At 41.4% G+C, this 18,307-nt stretch overlaps 1 protein-coding gene across 8 annotated transcripts in view; it reads right to left on the reverse strand.

Moving 5' to 3' along the window:
- Nucleotides 1-18,307, reverse strand: part of NEK10 (NIMA related kinase 10) — a 332,382-nt gene that overhangs the window by 206,295 nt on the left and 107,780 nt on the right. For all 8 annotated transcript variants that reach the window (XM_056520053.1, XM_056520060.1, XM_056520055.1 and 5 more), the window contains 6 exons: nucleotides 15,959-16,026; nucleotides 14,775-14,854; nucleotides 14,473-14,559; nucleotides 11,177-11,401; nucleotides 7,692-7,831; nucleotides 6,188-6,249 (listed from right to left, as the gene is read on the reverse strand). In XM_056520053.1, coding sequence (XP_056376028.1) covers nucleotides 6,188-6,249; nucleotides 7,692-7,831; nucleotides 11,177-11,401; nucleotides 14,473-14,559; nucleotides 14,775-14,854; nucleotides 15,959-16,026 — 662 coding nt within the window. The remainder of the gene's footprint in view (nucleotides 1-6,187; nucleotides 6,250-7,691; nucleotides 7,832-11,176; nucleotides 11,402-14,472; nucleotides 14,560-14,774; nucleotides 14,855-15,958; nucleotides 16,027-18,307) is intronic.

Here is an 18,307-nt window from a genome sequence, read left to right on the forward strand (position 1 = left end):
CAGCTGGAGGCACACTGGTTGGAAAACCTTCAGTTAGGTTCTGTTACCTAACTCAGTATTTTCCAACCAGTGTGCCTCCAGCTGTCGCAAAACTACAACTCCCAGCATGTACTGATCGCCGGAGGGCATACTGGGAGATGTAGTCATGCAACAGCTGGAGGTACGCAACTACAACTCCCAGCATGTCGAGACAGCTGTTTGCTGTTTGGGCATGCAGGGATTTGAAGTTTTGCAACATCTGGAGGGCTACAGTTTAGAGACCACTGCACAGTGATCTCCAAACTGTGGCCCTCCAAATGTTGCAAAACTACAAATCCCAGTATGCCCAGACAACAAACAGCTGTCTGGGCATGCTGGGAGTTGTAGTTTTGCAACATCTGGGGGGCTACAGTTTAGAGACCACTGTCTCCAAACTGTAGCCCTCCAGATGATGCTAGGCAACTCACCGGCTTCCGTAGGATCCAGGGAGCCATATCGCCATCCTCTGCTGCCGCCAATCGCCTCCGCCGATGGTTAAGTGAACTTCAGCGCCGGTCCCTGTCGGTTTCCCCGTTCTGCCCAGCCTACTGTGGGTGGGCACAACGGGACACCGAAAGTTAACCCCCTGGCCCCGATCTGCTATTGGTCGTCGCTTCTTAACAATCAATAGCAGGGATAGGAGGGGTGGCACCCCTGCCACCTCACTCCTATCCCTTCAGGGGGATTGTGGGTGTCTTGGACAACCCCGATCTCCCTTATTTCCCGAGTCACCGGAGACCGGTATGACCCAGAATCGGCGCAAATCACTGGAGTGAATTCACAGGACCCCCCTGGGCATTTGCACGGGGCCCATACAAAAATAGAGTGATAAACCATATTAGCACTGGGGTAATATGTGTGAGTAAACGGAGGCTCCACTCCGTCTCAAATAGTGTCCATATAAGAAGTAATTCACACTTGACAAGCATATGCGTTTTTTAGAAAGTGCTTTAGTAATTTACAACTTTTTGTACAAAATCAGAGAAATCTCCACTTTTCGAAAGCATAAAACACAAAAAGTTCAGCCACAGTGCTCGCTAATAAACGTCCAACATTTCCTGATCCAGCAAACGATGCAATTTCCCCCTTTCACGGGCATAATGGAGCTGAACCTCCTTCCTCTCACGCAGGAGTAGCGAGCACTGTGGGTGAAGTAACTTTTTGCATCTTATGCTTTCGAAAAGTGGAGATTACTCTGATTTTGTACGAAAAATTTGAAAATTACTAAAGCCCTTTCTAAAAAACCCATATGCTTGTCAAGTGTGAATTACTTCTTATATCGACACCATTCTCTCAGGGTGCCTGCTGATAGATATCAGCAGTCACCCTGGTCCGGTCCCCACCCGGCGCGCAGCGGGGACCGAAATTCCCACGGGCATACAGGTACATCATGGGTCCTTAAGTACCAGGGCGTCATGGCGTACCTGTATGTCCTGGGTCCTTAAGAGGTTAAATTGAAAATAGTTAAAGGGGTTCTCCGGTGCTTAAACATCTTATCCCCTATCCAAAGGATAGGGATAAGATGCCTGATCCCGGGGGTCCCCAGCGGGGGTCTTTTGGATAGGGGATAAGATGTTTAACCTCTTAAGGACCAATGACGTCTTGGGACGTCATGGCACCCTGGGCCTTATGGACCAATGACGTCCCAGGACGTCATGGCGTTTTCCGGTCCCTGCCGCTCGCCGGGCAGAGATCAGAACCGGATGCCTGCTGAAATGCTTCAGCAGGCATCCAGGGCAAACGCCGAGGGGGGCCATGTAGGAAATCGCCCTTGCGATCTGCGGCGATACCGGGCTGATCGGGTCTCTGGGACACTGATCGGGTCTCTGGGTCGCAGACAGCCAGGACCATGCAGAAGACCAGGAGCGAGTTAACCGACCAATCGCAGGGGGGGGGGGGGGGGGGGGGCGGTTACTTCCTCCCGCCCTGCCCGGCCCCTGGAAGTCCGGAGAGGACGGGAGGAAAACCGGAGGACGTAAAGCGACATGCATTGCTGTATTGGGACCCTGTATACTACAACTCCAAGCATGCCCAGACAGCCCTTGGCGTCTGGGCATGCTGGGAGTTGTAGTTTTGCAACATCTGGAGGTCCACAGTTTGGAGACCACTGTGCCCTTCCAGATGTTGCAAAACTACACATCCTCAGCATGCCCTTACTGTCCAGGCATGCTGGGAGTTGTAGTTCTGGAACATCTGGCCCTTCAGATGTTGCAGAACTACAACTCCCAGCATGCCTGGACAGTTTTGGCATACTGGGAGTTGTAGTTTTGCAACATCTGGAAGGGCACAGATTGGGAACCACTGTATTAGTGGTCTGCAAACTGTAGTCCTCCAGATGTTGCAAAACTACAACTCCAAGCATGCTGGGAGTTGTAGTTCGGCAACATTGTCTGTTTCCTAACTCAGTGTTTCCCAACCCGTGTGCCTCCAGCTGTTGCAAAACTATAACTACCAGCATGCACTGATAGACTGTGCATGCTGGGAGTTGTAGTTTTGCAACAGCTGGAGGTTCCCCCCCCCCCTGTGAATGTACAGGGTACATTCACATGGACAGGGGGCTTACAGTGAGTATCAGGCTGCAAGTTTGCAATGCAGCAAATTTTGCACGATAGCTCAAACTCACAGCGGGAAACTCGCTGTAATCCCCCGCCCGTGTGACTGTACCCTAAAAACACTACACTACACTAACACAAAATAAAATAAAAAGTAAAAAACACTACATATACACATACCCCTACACAGCCCCCCTCCCCTCCCCAATAAAAATGAAAAACTACTGGTACGCCACTGTTTTCAAAATGGAGCCTCCAGCTGTTGCAAAACAACAACTCCCAGTATTGCCGGACAGCCGTTGACTGTCCAGGCATGCTGGGAGTTTTGCAACAGCTGGAGGCACCCTGTTTGGGAATCACTGGCGTAGAATACCCCTATGCAAATCCCTAATTCAGGCCTCAAATGCACATGGCGCTCTCACTTCGGAGCCCTGTCGTATTTCAAGGCAACAGTTTAGGGTCACATATGGGGTATCGCCGTACTCGGTAGAAATTGCCTAACAAATTTTGGGGGGCTTTTTCTCCTTTCACCCCTTATGAAAAGGTGAAGTTGGGGTCTACACCAGCATGTTAGTGTAAAAAAATAAATTTTTTACACTAACATGCTGGTGTTGCCCTATACTTTTTATTTAGACAAGAGGTAAAAGGGGAAAAAAAAAAACCAAAATTTGTAATGCAACTTCTCCCGACTACGGAGATACCCCATATGTGGGCGCAAAGTGCTCTGGGGGCCCACAACAAGGCCCAGAAGGGAGGGTGCACCATGTACATTTGAGATGATTTGCACAGGGGTGGCTGATTGTTACAGCAGTTTTGACAAACGCAAAAAAAAAATCCACATGTGACCCCATTTCGGAAACTACACCCCTCATGGAATGTAATGAGGGGTGCAGTGAGAATTTACACCCCACTGGTGTCTGTCAGATCTTTGGAACAGTAGTCTGTGCAAATAAAAAATGTTGTACAGCCCACTGTTCCAAAGATTTGACAGACACCAGTGGGGGGTAAATGCTCACTGTACCCCTTGTTACGTTCCTCAAGGGGTCTAGTTTCCAAAATGGTATACCATGTGTTTTTTTTTTTTGCTGTCCTGGCACCATAGGTTCTTCCTAAATGCGACATGCCCCTGAGCAAAATTTGCTCTCAAAAAGCCAAATATGACTCCTTCTTTTCTGAGCATTGTTGTTCGCCCGTAGTGCGCTTCAGGTCACCTTATGGGGTACCTCCATACCCAGAAGAGATGGGGTTACAAATTTTGGGGGGTATTTTCTGCTATTAACCCTTGCATAAATGTGAAATTTGGAGGGAAACACACATTTTAGTGAAATTTTTTTTACATATGCAAAAGTCGTGAAACACCTGTGGGGTATTAAGGCTCACTTTATTCCTTGTTACGTTCCTAAAGGGGTCTAGTTTCCAAAATAGTATGCCATGTGGTTTTTTTTTCCTGTTCTGGCACCATAGGGGCTTCCTAAATGCAACATGCCCCCCAAAAACCATTTCAGAAAAACGTACTCTCCAAAATCCCCTTGTCGCTCCTTCGCTTCTGAGCCCTCTACTGCGCCCGCCGAACAATTTACATAGACATATGAGGTATGTGCTTACTCGAGAGACATTGGGCTACAAATATAAGTATACATTTTCTCCTTTTACCTCTTGTAAAAATGCAAAAATTGGGTCTACAAGAACACGCGAGTGTAAAAAATGAAGATTGTGAATTTTCTCCTTCACTTTGCTGCTATTCCTGTGAAACACCTAAAGGGTTAAAATGCTGACTGAATGTCATTTTGAATACTTTAGGGGGTGCAGTTTTTATAATGGGGTCATTTGTGGGGTATTTATAAGATGAAGACCCTTCAAATCCACTTCAAACCTGAACTGGTCCCTGAAAAATTGTGATTTTGGAAATTTTGTGAAAAATTGGAAAATTGCTGCTGAACTTTGAAGCCCTCTGGTGTCTTCCAAAAGTAAAAACATGTCAACTTTATGATGCAAACATAAAGTGGACATATTGTATATGTGAATAAAAAAAATGATTTGGAATATCCATTTTCCTTACAAGCAGAGAGCTTCAAAGTTAGAAAAATGCAAATTTTTCCATTTTTTCATCAAATTTTGGGATTTTTCACTAAGAAACTATGCAAGTATCGACAAAATTTTACCAATAACATAAAGTAGAATATGTCACGAAAAAACAATCTCGGAATCAGAATGATAGGTAAAAGCATTCTACAGTTATTAATGTTTAAAGTGACAGTGGTCAGATGTTCAAAAAACGCTCTGGTCCTAAGGTGTAAAATGGCCTGGTCCTTAAGGGGTTAAGCACCGGAGAACCCCTTTAAACATGATAAAATAACATTCCTAGGATACGCCATTACTATCAGATTGGTAGGCATTTGATTGGATTAACTGAGCCAATGACCCTCTTGAATTGAACTAAGCAGCAAGAAGCTACAAAATCTATAGAGCTGTGTCTGGTACACAATGAAAGGGTGGTGGCAAGTTCCTGAGTATCATGGCCCCTTCAATCAGCTAATATTGATTTATGGTCTATTCACACGTACAGTATTTTGCGCATCAGATTTGATGCGCAGGATTTTCCTCTGCAGATTTCAATGTACACTGATTGACTAAAAACAACTTGAAATCCTGCGCATCAAATCTGCGCATAATATTGTACGTGTGAATAAGGGTGAATTCATACGTACGGTATTCTGTGCATATCTGATGCACAAGATTCGAAGCTGCAGATTTAATGCAGTGTTCAGTCATTTAGTTTACAATGAAATCTGTGACATAAAATCTGCAGCTTCAAATCCTGTGCATTAAATGTGTGCAAGATACTGTATGTTTAGACCCTAAAAAGGATATCCGTTCCTGAGATATAGGGATTTTATTAACTGGTTAACTGCATCTGCGCTTTTCTCTGAATAGTCAGATAGGTGTGAACTTCAAAATGGGGTGTAAATGCTACACTCAGGGGGGGACATGTATCAAAGATTTTACCCCTGTTTTGTGAGTATTTTTTAGCGCAAAATTTTGCGCAAGCCCTTTTTTTCCGCATTTTTTTGCGCACGTTTTGGTAGAGCATGTCCTCCAGATGTGGCTGAATCAGGGTACCTTGGAGTGACATCTATAGTACACATGGATTTATTAACTGCGTACTTTTTTTTTACACCCAAAATTTTGCCGCAAGAGCTGTTTTTTTGGCGCAAATATAAGCCATCTTGGACTTAACGTAGCAAGATGCTCTAAATCATTGATTCTATTTTCCAAAGAGTGGATTTAGGAGATGACTATATTTACCCGCAATTTATGAAGCTCATTGCGCTTAAATTTAGTGCTTCTGCTCATAATTTAGAGTTCGGGAAAAGGGGTAAACTGCTTCTACCATACACAAATAATGATACATGTCCCCCAGGGAGTGTGAGCCACATCACACCCCATCGGCCTAATACTCCAATCTTCCAGAGCCTGATTAATGCTCTAAGTCTTGCATTCGCACACACACACACCCCTTTGGACAGGAAAAAAGTAAAGAATGTGCTGTGTTTATAGAGAGAAATAAAATATATTAGTCTTCCTTCCTGTAAACATACAAAGAAATATAACTGTACCTGAACTACTTGATGAGCATTTGTGTCATTGAGCACAAGCTCAGTAAGAGCTGCACAGCAAGCTAGAATGAAAAAGACGGTACAAATCATTTACATTCAGCATTGTTGTAATATGGCTCAGTATTTTGGCAGGGAGACAATAACACATATCACTTAGACAGACTTATATATATTTAGATCAATGTTATAAAAAAAATTCACAGCAGCTGATCAGATATAGGTGATAAATTCTCTACATTTGGCAATAAAATACCTATTAATAAAACCACAATTAATGATCACAGTGCTTTACTATATGAATCAATATAAAGTAATGTCAGAGCTCAAAGGGGGACATTTATCAATGTTTGCTTATGTATTCCTTTTTTTAGTTATTTTTTTCTTATTTATCAACTGCTTTCAGCCTGTTGATAAATTTCTTTGACGTAAGCAATCTTTCTTTTTTTTGCTTTTGTAGTGGCTTTTTCTGCTCCATGTCTGAGCTGGAGTAAATTTAGTAGGTTTTCTTATGTGATGCGATTTTTTTGCGACTTTCGCACTTGATAAATCTCTGACCACTGCAAGTCAAAAATAACTTTTTGCTTTGGTAAGCAAGATTTTTATTTTTTGCTTAGGACACTGAACAAGCAAAAAGTCACAGAAAAAAGAGCGTAGGCGCACGTGTGTCTTTTTTGCGACAATTTAAAGCAAAAAAAACCTACTAACTGCTTTGATAAATGTCCCCCAAAGAGGTTATCCAGCAAAAAAAAACAAAAAACTTTTGACTAATTTGCCTAGGCTGTGTTTTAACATAAAAGGTGCAGCGAAGATCGGGCATCGATACCAGAGGCTTCAGGGTGGATCATGGAAGGTAAGTAGAGGCTTTTTTTTTTATTATTTATTTAAAAACACAGCCTAGGCATATTAGTTTAAATTATTTTGCTGGATAATCCTTTTATCTATAGGGGACAGAGGAGGTTTTGTTTCTTTACAACTGTCCAATAATGCACATTTCATTTTGGCAATATACTTATTTAAAGAAGAAGTCTATGGATGTCTTCAATATGTCGCGCGATGCCCACCATCTGATTAATATTCTAAATTATTTACTCTCATGTTCTAGTGACATTGTATAGGTGAGGCAGGGGAGCTAGGCAAGCCGGCTCCCTACCTCCTTTGTGCATAGCAGCAATATAACAATGACACTACCGGGGGGACAGTTTTTTATCTGCTGGACAGAACTATGTAAGTAACCCCTCTTTTTAATGTTGGTCATTTGTACTATAAGCCAGTTTATTGGGTTTAGTGTGGGTGAACAGGATGTCAGTTTCCCTTTAAGATCTAGGCAGGCAAATGACAGCTTCAATCGTGACTCTAAAGTGTTATTTAACTTATACTGCCACTTACTACATAGATTTCTTAATTGTTAGTTTGTGTAAATTATGTTATAAACTGAAAACAAGAATGTTTATTTAGTGCCAATAATATTATTTACTGACAATTTAAAATAGGCTAGTGATAATACCTGCTTGGAGTGAAATGGTATTCTCTTGTATTTCCCTTGGGCTCAAATCTTCAGATAAATAAAGATGCCGAATCCGGCCTGCAGCATTTGCACTTGACAAGCTCCCGATGGAGGAACGATCAGAAACTAAATACTGTTCCCTGGAAGTATGCAAAAGTGAAACAGTCATGGCCGTAAATGTTGGCACCCCTAAAATTTTTCAAGAAAATGAAGTATTTCTCATAGAAAAGGATCGCAGTAACACATATTTTGCTATACACGTTTATTCCCTTTGTGTGTATTGGAACTAAAGCAAAAAAGGGAGGGAAAAAAAGTAAATTGGACATAATGTCACCCCAAACTCCAAAAATGGGCTGGACAAAATTATTGGCACCCTTAACTTAATAATTGGTTGCACACCCTTTGGAAAAAATAACTGAAATCAGTTGCTTCCTATTACCATCAATAAGCTTCTTACACTTCTCAGCCTGAATGTAGGACCACTCTTCCTTAGCAAACTGCTCCAGGTCTCTCTTATTGGAAGGGCGCCTTTTCCCAACAGCAATTTTAAGATCTCTCCACAGGTGTTCAATGGGATATTGATCTGGACTCATTGCTGGACACTTCAGAACTCTCCAGCTCTTTGTTGCCATCCATTTCTGGGTGCTTTTTGACGTATATTTGGGGTCATTGTCCTGCTGGAAGACCCAAGATCGCGGAAGCAAACCCAGCATTCTGACACTGGGCTGTACAGTACGACCCAAAATCCATTGGTAATCCTCAGATTTCATGATGCCTTGCACACATTTAAGGCACCCAGTGCCAGAGGCAGCAAAACTACCCCAAAACATCATTGAACCTCCACCATATTTCACTGTAGGTAGGCCTCATTCCATTTTTGGTAAACAGTAGAATGATGTGCCTTACCAAAAATCTCTATCTTGGTCTCATCAGTCCACAAGATGTTTTCCCAGAAGAATTTTGGCATACTCAAGTTCATTTTGGCAAAATGTAGTATTGCTTTTTTATGTCTCTGAGTCAGCAGTGGGGTCCTCCTGGGTCTCCTGCCATAGCGTTTCATTTCATTTAAATGTGGATGGATGGATAGTTCGCTCTGACACTGATGCTCCCTGAGCCTGCAGGACAGCCTGATCATCTTTGGAACTTGTTTGGGGCTGCTTATCCACCATTGTAACCTTGAGATTGTTTATATTGTTTCCACAATTTTGGTTCTCAAGTCCTCGGACAGTTTTCTTCTCCTCTTTCTGTTGTCCATGCTTAGTGTGGCATACACAGACACACAATGCAAAGACTAAGTGAACTTCTCTCCTTTGTATCTGCTTTCAGGTGTGATTGTTATATGGCCCACACGTTACTTGCCCCAGGTGAGTTTAAAGGAGCAGCACATGCTTGAAACAATCTTCTTATTTCCACAATTTTGAAATGTGCCAATAATTTTGTCCAGCCCATTTTTGGAGTTTGGTGTAACATTATGTCAAATTTGCTTTTTTTCCTCCTTTTTTGGATTAGTTCCAATACACACAAAGGGAATAAATATGTGTATAGCAAAACGTGTTTTTGCAATCCTTTTCTGTGAGAAATGTTTCAGGGGTGCCAACATTTACGGCCATGACTGTGTATTACAAATCTTATGTTAAGTAAAAGCTTTCACATATACCATTATGAATAACTGTGCAGAAGTAAAATTTTAGTTTTTAGTGTATTGTTAAATTTTGAAAAGTCAGAATACGTATGCTTACTTTAGTATATTGGATAACTTTGCATCTTGTGATATTCTATGTAACTGCTTAAAGGGGTTATCCAGGAATAGAAAAACAGAGCTACTTCCTATAAAAAAACGCTCCCCGTCTGTCTCCAGGTTGGGTGTGGTTCTGCAGCTCAAATTTACTGAAATGAATGGAGCCATGTTGTAAAACCACACCAAACCTGGAGACATGGAGCTGTTTTTGAAAGAAATTAGCTGTGTTTTTCTATTCCTGGATGACCCCTTTAACACAATAACAGCAAGTAAGGTAGAAATTTGTCACGTGCAGTAGGGAGGGTAATTCTGAACCATGATTCCTATTATTGTTAATTCTCTTCTTTTTAACTTTTAAGCTTTTATTTTTCACTTTTATTTCAGGTACACATTCCACTCTCTCTCTCTCTCTCTCTCTCCTGCACATAGCACTAGATAAGCCCCGCCCCCAGCTCCTGTGTTCAGCATTGGTCACCCTCTGTTACTAAAGACAGACAAAATCTAACAACAGACAGTGAACAGCAGATTGCTGTTGGCACCTAGTTAACAAGATATTAGAGCTTTTTTGGGTTAAGGAGTCATTTTGGTATATTCAATGATTTACAAGTATGTTAGGAATCACATAGGTTAGGAATCAAATCAATAGGAGGGAAATTGATTAAAACGAGAGTGATCACTTAAAGGCTATGGACACCTTTTTATTATTGCAATGCACTAATTATGATGTAAAACATATTTCCAGAACAATTTTTGACCAGATTTTCTTCTGCAGCCTGCATGTTTTCATATACAGTGCAGGTTTTTTTTGTCAGGATCACAGTGAAATCCATGATGGCTCAGTCGGCAGACGCTTTTTTTTTGTCTGGATCACAATGAAATCCATGATGGCTCAGTCTGCAGATGCTTTTTTTGCTCTCCTGGATGATCTAAGCTAATTTAGAATTAGAATAAAGGTCACATTTGATCTGTTCATCAGTTTAGAAGATCATTCAGGAGAGCAGAGAGCAAGGCAGAGCAGCCTTTACTATGTGCAGCAAAATTTTTAATTAAGACCTATATAAAAATATTTTTAGATATAAACTGCAACAAATACTAAATAAGGGTTTAGTGTTATGTTAAAATGGCAAAGGCTAAACACCCATTTTAACCCAGTACCCCCCAGCACTGGGGGTACTTGGAAGAGACAGTTACCAGCAGGCCCAGACTAAGAAAAATGACGGTCTAGGGCAGTAGCAGGCTGGTATATTTAGGTTGGGAAAGGCAATATAAATTACCCTTGCCACCCTTGTAGACTGCTGCTTTGTTTTGTACCTGGCTGGTTATGAAAATTGTGGGGAATCCTAATAATTTTATTCATAAATAAATAATCTTAAAACAAAAAGCATGAAGCCCCACCTTTTTTATATATAATCCACCAAGGGCCCTTCATCAACCCTTTTTCTCCCTTAGCTTACAGACCCTGCTGTGCAAACTGTACAGAGCTGTGAACTAACCAGAAGAAAAGATGTTGCGGTGGTGCGCTGTAGCAACAAACTGTTGTGCCAGTACAACATCTTTAACATTGGCTACATCAGTTTAAGTTTTTTCTCTTTAAAGTCTAAAGTTTAAAATTAAATTGCCAGAGCTGCAGATGCAAATAAAATTTACTATAATGTAGAAAATAACTCAAGTTCCCAAAGTGTCTTGAGTATTTTCACCTGAACACACTGTATTGCAGTTTGACGATTGTGAAACAAGATGGACATACCCTTTCAAAATATGGAGCAGCTGTTTGATTCCTCCCCATATCCGAATTTCCACACTGATTTCTGGGTCTGAACAGATCTGAACCAATATCCATGCAACACTCCATAGCAGCTTTAGGTGGTCAGAGTGAAGCAAGCTAAGCAAAGTGGGAACACCATCATAAATCTTCACTTGTTCCTTTACATCAGACTCTGAACAGAGAAGACGTAGGAGCTCTGCTGAAAGCCTGGAGAATAAATAAACATATTAATCATGCCATGATTGCAATTATTATTTCCATAGTCTCAGAAGTAAAGCTAATATGTAATGTTTACATTTCTTGACACAAAAAAATGGAGATATAAAAAGGTAATACTATGATAATCCATACATACAAGTAAGGATCATGTAGATACAAAACACATCAGATTATGTGTTTCTCCTGCAGTTTTTATTGAATTTGCTATGTGAGGTTTCTGTGTGTCAAAACACTGTTTTAATGGATATTTAATAAAGAAAATTTTATAATCAAGCTCTGCCTATTGAAAGCATTTGTCTATCCATCTGGAGGATTTGCCGTGCACCACGTCCAAGGTGAGCCGACATAAACTTTGTCTTTTGAAATAATTTTTTACCATGATACATTGGTCCCTCATGTAACAATATTAATTGGCTCCAGGACGACCATTGTATGTTGAAACCATTGTATGTTGAGACCATAACTCTATGGAAACCTGGTAATTGGTTCTGAAGCCCCAAAATGTCATCCAAAAATTGGCAAAAGTGAGTGATTGAAAGTGATTAAAGAAAAATAAGTAGATAAATAATATAGAAATGCAAATCCTTACATATAAAAATAAGAAAAAACTGCTGGGAGCTGTAAATCACTGTCTATGTAGAGGACAGGAGCTTCTTCAGGGCCCGGTACAGTACACGCAATGTCCTAAAAAAAATAAAACGGAGCCGCCCTCACCTGGTGTCTAAAGGAGCAGCTAACTGTGGCATAGGTTAAGAGTAGTATACAACATGTAATAACTCCTTGAACTGTAGGGGGCGCTACCAGAGAGCCAGTCAGTGCATGCACTTCAGTAATACAGGGGTTTTACCAGTGAAATGCCCATTCTAATTCTTCCAGCCAGTGACACGTTTTGCAGATCTGGACAGTCTGTGCCATTTTATGTTGAGCATGGTTTCAAGTTACAAAGATCCAGAAAAGACCATTGTATGTTGAAACTATTGTATGTTGAGACCATTGTAAGTTGAGGGATCACTGTATAGAGTAAAACATTGTGTGTCACCTAAATGGTATCTTGTTGTAAAGTCTAGTTTGGAACACTGTTGTTAGAAGGCAAAGCGCAGGGCTGTTGTTAAAGGGGTACTCCGGCCCTAATACATCTTATTCCCTGGGTACCGCCGTTGGGGACCCCCTGCAATCTATCATTCAACACCCACCTTTGCGAGCTCTGAGCAGCGCTGGAGGGCAGCGCTGGAGGCTCCGAGTGTGCAGCATGATGACCACACGGCCGGAGTATTGTGACGTCACGCCTAACCCCCTCAATGCAAGTCTATGGGAGGGGGCGTGACACCCATCATGCCCCCTCCCATAGACTTGCATTGAGGAGGCGGGGCATGATGTCACACAGGGGCGGAGTCGTGATGTCACGATACTCCAGCCCCGTGGTCGTCACACTGCACACTAGGAGCCTCCAGTGCTGCGAAGAGCTCGCAAAGGTGGGTGCTGAATGACAGATTTGGATAGGAGATTAGATGTATTAGGGCCGGAGTACCCCTTTAAAGGGGGACATGGGCAACCATGACAATTTCCCAGGGCCACCATCCCCAAGGGGGCCCTGTAAACAGCTAAAGGACCAAAGGCATACAGTTGCAAGAAAAAGTATGTGAACCCTTATTATATGGATTTCTGCACAAATTGGTCATAAAATGGGATCTGATCTTCATCTAAGTCACAACAAAAGACTATCACAGTCTGCTTAAACTAATAACTCACAAAAAATTTAATGTTACCATGTTTTTATTGAACACACCATGTAAACATTCTCATGGTCCTGTAAAGATGACTGCAAGAGCACAGCACAGACTGCTCAATGAGGTGAAGAAGAATCCTAGAGTGTCTGCTAAAGACTTACAAAAGTGTTTGGCATATGCTAACATCCCTGTTAGCGAATCTATGATACATAAAACACTAAACAAGAATGGATTTCACGGGAGGATACCACAGAGGAAGCCACTGCTCTCCAAAAAAACATTGCTGCACGTTTACAGTTTGCTCAAGAGCACCTGGATGTTCCACAGCAGTACTGGCAAAATATTCTGTGGACAGATGAAACCAAAGTTGAGTTGTTTGGAAGAAACACACAACACTGTGTGGAGAAAAAGAGGCACAGCACACCAACATCAAAACCTCATCCCAACTGTGAGGTATGGTGGTTGGGGCATCATAGTTTGGGGCTGCTTTGCTGCGTCAGGGCCTGGACGGATTGCTATCATCGAAAGAAAAATGAATTCCCAAGTTTATCAAGACAATTTGCAGGAGAACTTAAGGCCATCTGTCCACGAGCTGAAGCTCAACAGAAGATGGGTGTTGCAACAGGACAACGACCCAATGCATAGAAATAAGTCCACAACAGAATGGCTTAAACAAAAGAAAATACACTCATTCAGGAGACAATGTGGCCAGCACTAATGGAACTAAGCCCCAGGGAGGAACGCAGAGATGCAGCAAGGCGGACACTGACAGTATAGACATGTAGCGGTAATTCCAAAGGGTTCACATACTTTTTCTTGCAACTGTATTACTGCAATCTGCTGAGATTTTGCACAAAACTGAGTTAAAAAAAAATTACACCATGACTTGTTGCACATTGTGGAAGACTGCAGTAATGTGATTGTTGTGCCACATAAAGGTAGGGTGATAAGGTTACCTAATCTATTTATTGACAGTAAAATCTAAATTTTGGGGGGATTGGCCACAGGTCCTCTTTCCATGAACTGGCAGCCATGAAATACATGATTTTTCATTGTCCTTTATACGCTTTCTAGCAACTCTCCACTCTACAGGAGGTTAGAAGCAGGGGAGCTTCTGTCAGAAAGCGAGTGTTCAGTGACTCACCTAGCATTGGGGAGGGGGGTTGACCCAGACCCCCCAACAACAGCGTTTTTTTTTTTTTTTTTTTAAGTAGAGCAAATGATAGTGTTCTATATTATATACACACACATACACACACACACACACACACACAGAACCCCCGAATTCAGGGTCTATAGGGTAATCTTTCTGCTCATGATCAACAAACTTACCTTTTGGAGAGCAGATCATATTCTTGCAGTATCATCATCAGACTTTCTACAATGCTGAGTCTACTAATTGTAGTTCTGCTTTCTGGGCTGAAAAAAAGGGAGTTTGTTTTGTACTGATTCATACTGTGCCATACATGTCTATGTACGTGTCTGCAGCTGATTAGTCCATTCATGTGAATGAGGTTTTTTCTGCAGCATGTTTCCCACCATTCAAAACAGGACACAGTTGCATAAAATAATGATACTAGAAGAAAAAAAATATTAGTCTCAAGGACTCAGATTCGCTGTTACCAGTAACCCACCTTTCGGCCAAACTTGTAAGAGCAAGGAGAGTGCCCAGTAATACGTTACTGTCTCTTGCAGCTAAGAGTTTCACTAGGGTCTGAAAGTACAAAAAAAACAAATAAAGATTGTACATAAAGGTAACAGGGGAAAGTGAAAGTCAAATACCAAAGATAATGAATATCTTAAGCAGTTTCTGGCAGTTAACCTGTTATATGACACGGTCAAAAAATTACCCCCTGGCAGGTAACGGAACTGAAGGGTCTTCTGTCTTATCTGTAGTTCAGCGACAAGATCGCCGGTTGTAGACAGGTCTCCATGGCCGATTCTTCCTAAATGACCCCAGCCTTGCATGGCTGTACAGATTGCCTTTCAAGATAGTGCTGCACTGTAATACACTGCACTACAGTAGTTTCTGCACAGCGTATCGGGTAAAAAATATTTCTCCATTGACGGACGTAAGCTTGTTTCTTCTTTAAATATCAAAGACGTGCGACTTTTTGATAAATACGATGCACAAAATTGTAGCCCTAAAAAACCTCACAAAAAATCACATACGTGGGGGACTTTTGATAAATCCCTGTCTACAAGTTTTTCTGCAAAAAAAACAAGCCCCCAATCAGCTCTAAAAAAATTTAAGTTATGGGTCTTGAATTGTGGCAACACTTTTTTCTTTTTTAATATATAGTGTTTCTATTGTGCCAAAGGAATAAAACTTAAAAAAAGACCTATGTAAATTTGGTAATGCTGTAATCGTAATATTTAAACAGTAAAATATTAGTGTTATTTTTAGAGCACAGTGAATAGTGTAAATTTAAAACACAAAAAAGAAAAGACAAAACTTCCTTTTTTCTTTTTATTCTCCCCTTAAAAAAATGTTTATAAAATAAAATCAATTAGTTATATGGACCCCAAAATAGTTTAATCAAAAAGTACAACTTGTGCCACAAAAAAAAACTTATGTGACCATATCGACAGCAAAAATGAACAGTTTTAGTTCTTACAATCTGACAATAAAAAAATTATTTGAACAGTACAGTAAAAGCTGGCTTCGTCACTAAAGGATTAAGAATTACACTCAGTTAGTAAAAACACAAAAAATCATGGTTGTAAACTAAAGTAAATAAATTATTTTTGTCCCTAGACAACCCTTTTAGACGTCTATGGATTCATGATACATATATTGCTGTCCATCATCTCTTACTTCATGTGCTCCACTCTGTATCACCCACTCTCTTTGGTCTTTAGCGGCAGCAAGTTTTTGAAAGATATCTGTAAGATGAAAAAAGTTTGTGTTTTAGTTACAGTACTACATTGAAAATCCTTTTGATAACTTTGTTCCCCAAAACTGTAAACATTATAAATAAAAGTCTTCTCATACAAAAGGTGTCAATGTTACCCCTAGCAACCAATCAGATCCTGCTCATGCACCAAACCTGCTTAGAAAAACAAGAACCAATTGGTTGGATACACAGCAAAACTATAGAAAGACCCTATCTATGCTACTTTTTGTCAACTAGTATTTAAATTCTTAGTTATAAAATTATGTACATATAGGAATACATAAACACTCCAATTTGTTCAGGAACAAGACCCCTGTTATGTATAACAGAAAAAGGTACATAAAAATGAAATATGTCACATACGTACAAGACACTATGCTTAGAGGTGATTTAAGGGTTACTATTATTCCAAAAAAGTTTGACTTGTTGCCCATACATGCCCAAATATTTGATCGCACTTACACCTGAAACCCGATATGATCATTAGATATAGGCCAGGGAAGTGTGTGGCATCGTGCTCGACTTCCCGATTTGCCGTCAGATCGGACCTTTTCACTGCATAGACATATATAGTGAAAAGGTCAATACCTTTTTGATATACACTTAACAACACAGGGTGTAAATGAACATCCTGTTTGCGCTGGAACTTTTAAGCGAGCTCAGGAGCTGAGCTTGTTTCATACTTGGTGAGTACTGGCTTCTATCATTCGCCAATGTCTGTCATTAACCCTTTAGATGTGGATCAATAACAGTGGTTGGCTAGCTCAGTCAACCCATTGCCCCAACACCCAGTTAAAATGGTGTCTGATGACAGACTGATTGCATAAGCAGAGCACCAATATCACTGATCTAGTGATTGCCTTTGGTGGAAGTGTAAATTATATATATATATATATATATATATATATATATATATATATATATATATATATAGATAGATACATACACAGTCATGGCCGTAAATGTTGGCACCCCTGAAATTTTTCAATAAAATGAAGTATTTCTTAAAGAAAAGGATTGCACAAACACATGTTTTGCTATACACGTCTATTCCCTTTGTGTGTATTGGAACTAAACAAAAAAAGGGAGGAAAAAAGAAAATTGGACATAATGTCCACTAAACTGGGCTGGACAAAATTATTGGCACCCGTAACTTAAAGGGGTATTCCAGGCAAAACCTTTTTTTATATATATCAACTGGCTCCGGAAAGTTAAACAGATTTGTAAATTACTTCTATTAAAAATCTTAATCCTTCCAATAGTTATTAGCTTCTAAAGTTTTCTGTCTAACTGCTCAATGATGATGTCACGTCCCGGGAGCTGTGCATGATGGGAGAATATCCCCATAGGAACTGCACAGCTCCCGGGTCGTGAGTCATCAGAGAGCAGTTAGACAGAAAACCACAACAACTCAACTTCAGAAGTTAATAACTATTGGAAGGATTAAGATTTTTTAATAGAAGAAATTTACAAATCTGTTTAACTTTCCGGAGCCAGTAGATGTATAAAAAAAAGTTTTGGCCTGGAATACCCCTTTAACCCCTTCCCGACCTATGACATACCTGTACGTCATGGGTGGCAAGGTGTTCCCGACCCATGACATACAGGTACGTCATGAACATTACTGCCGCTACTCGCGGCACCCCGCAGCGCCCGGAAAGATGGTGGCTATCACTGATAGCCAGCCATCTTACCGTGCTACCACGGGGGGTTTCATCCCCCACCCCCAGCGATCGCTGCTATCAGCTTGTCAAATCTGACTAGCTGATAGCAGCGTTTCGCTATCAGAATACTTAGCAGCGCGGTGTGTGAGTCCGGATCACGGGGATCGGGACACACACCGCTCTGCTAAGTGTCGCTGATCCGTCCCCCGGCGTCACTTACCCGTCCGAGCGGTGTCCCGAGCGGTCCCTGCGGTCCCGGCGTCCTCCATGCGGTCCTGGCTGCGCTGCGTCCCGGAGGTGAGTTTCCGGCAGCAGTGCGGCATCTTCATTGGCAGCAGTGAGATCGCCGTAAAGCGATCTCACTGCTGCCTCTGAGAGTTTCAAAACTGCAACTCCCAGCATGCCCAGACAGCCTTTGGCTTTTTGGGCATGCTGGGAGTTGTAGTTTTGCAACATCTGGAGGTCCACAGTTTGGAGACCACTGTATAATGGTCTCCAATCTGTGCTCTTCCAGATGTTGCAAAACTACAAATCTCAGCATGCTCAGTCTGTCCAGGCATGCTGGGAGTTGTAGTTCTCTAACATCTGGAAGAGCACAGATTGGAG

Source organism: Hyla sarda, chromosome 5, assembly GCF_029499605.1.
Source record: "Hyla sarda isolate aHylSar1 chromosome 5, aHylSar1.hap1, whole genome shotgun sequence".
NCBI lineage: Eukaryota > Metazoa > Chordata > Amphibia > Anura > Hylidae > Hyla > Hyla sarda.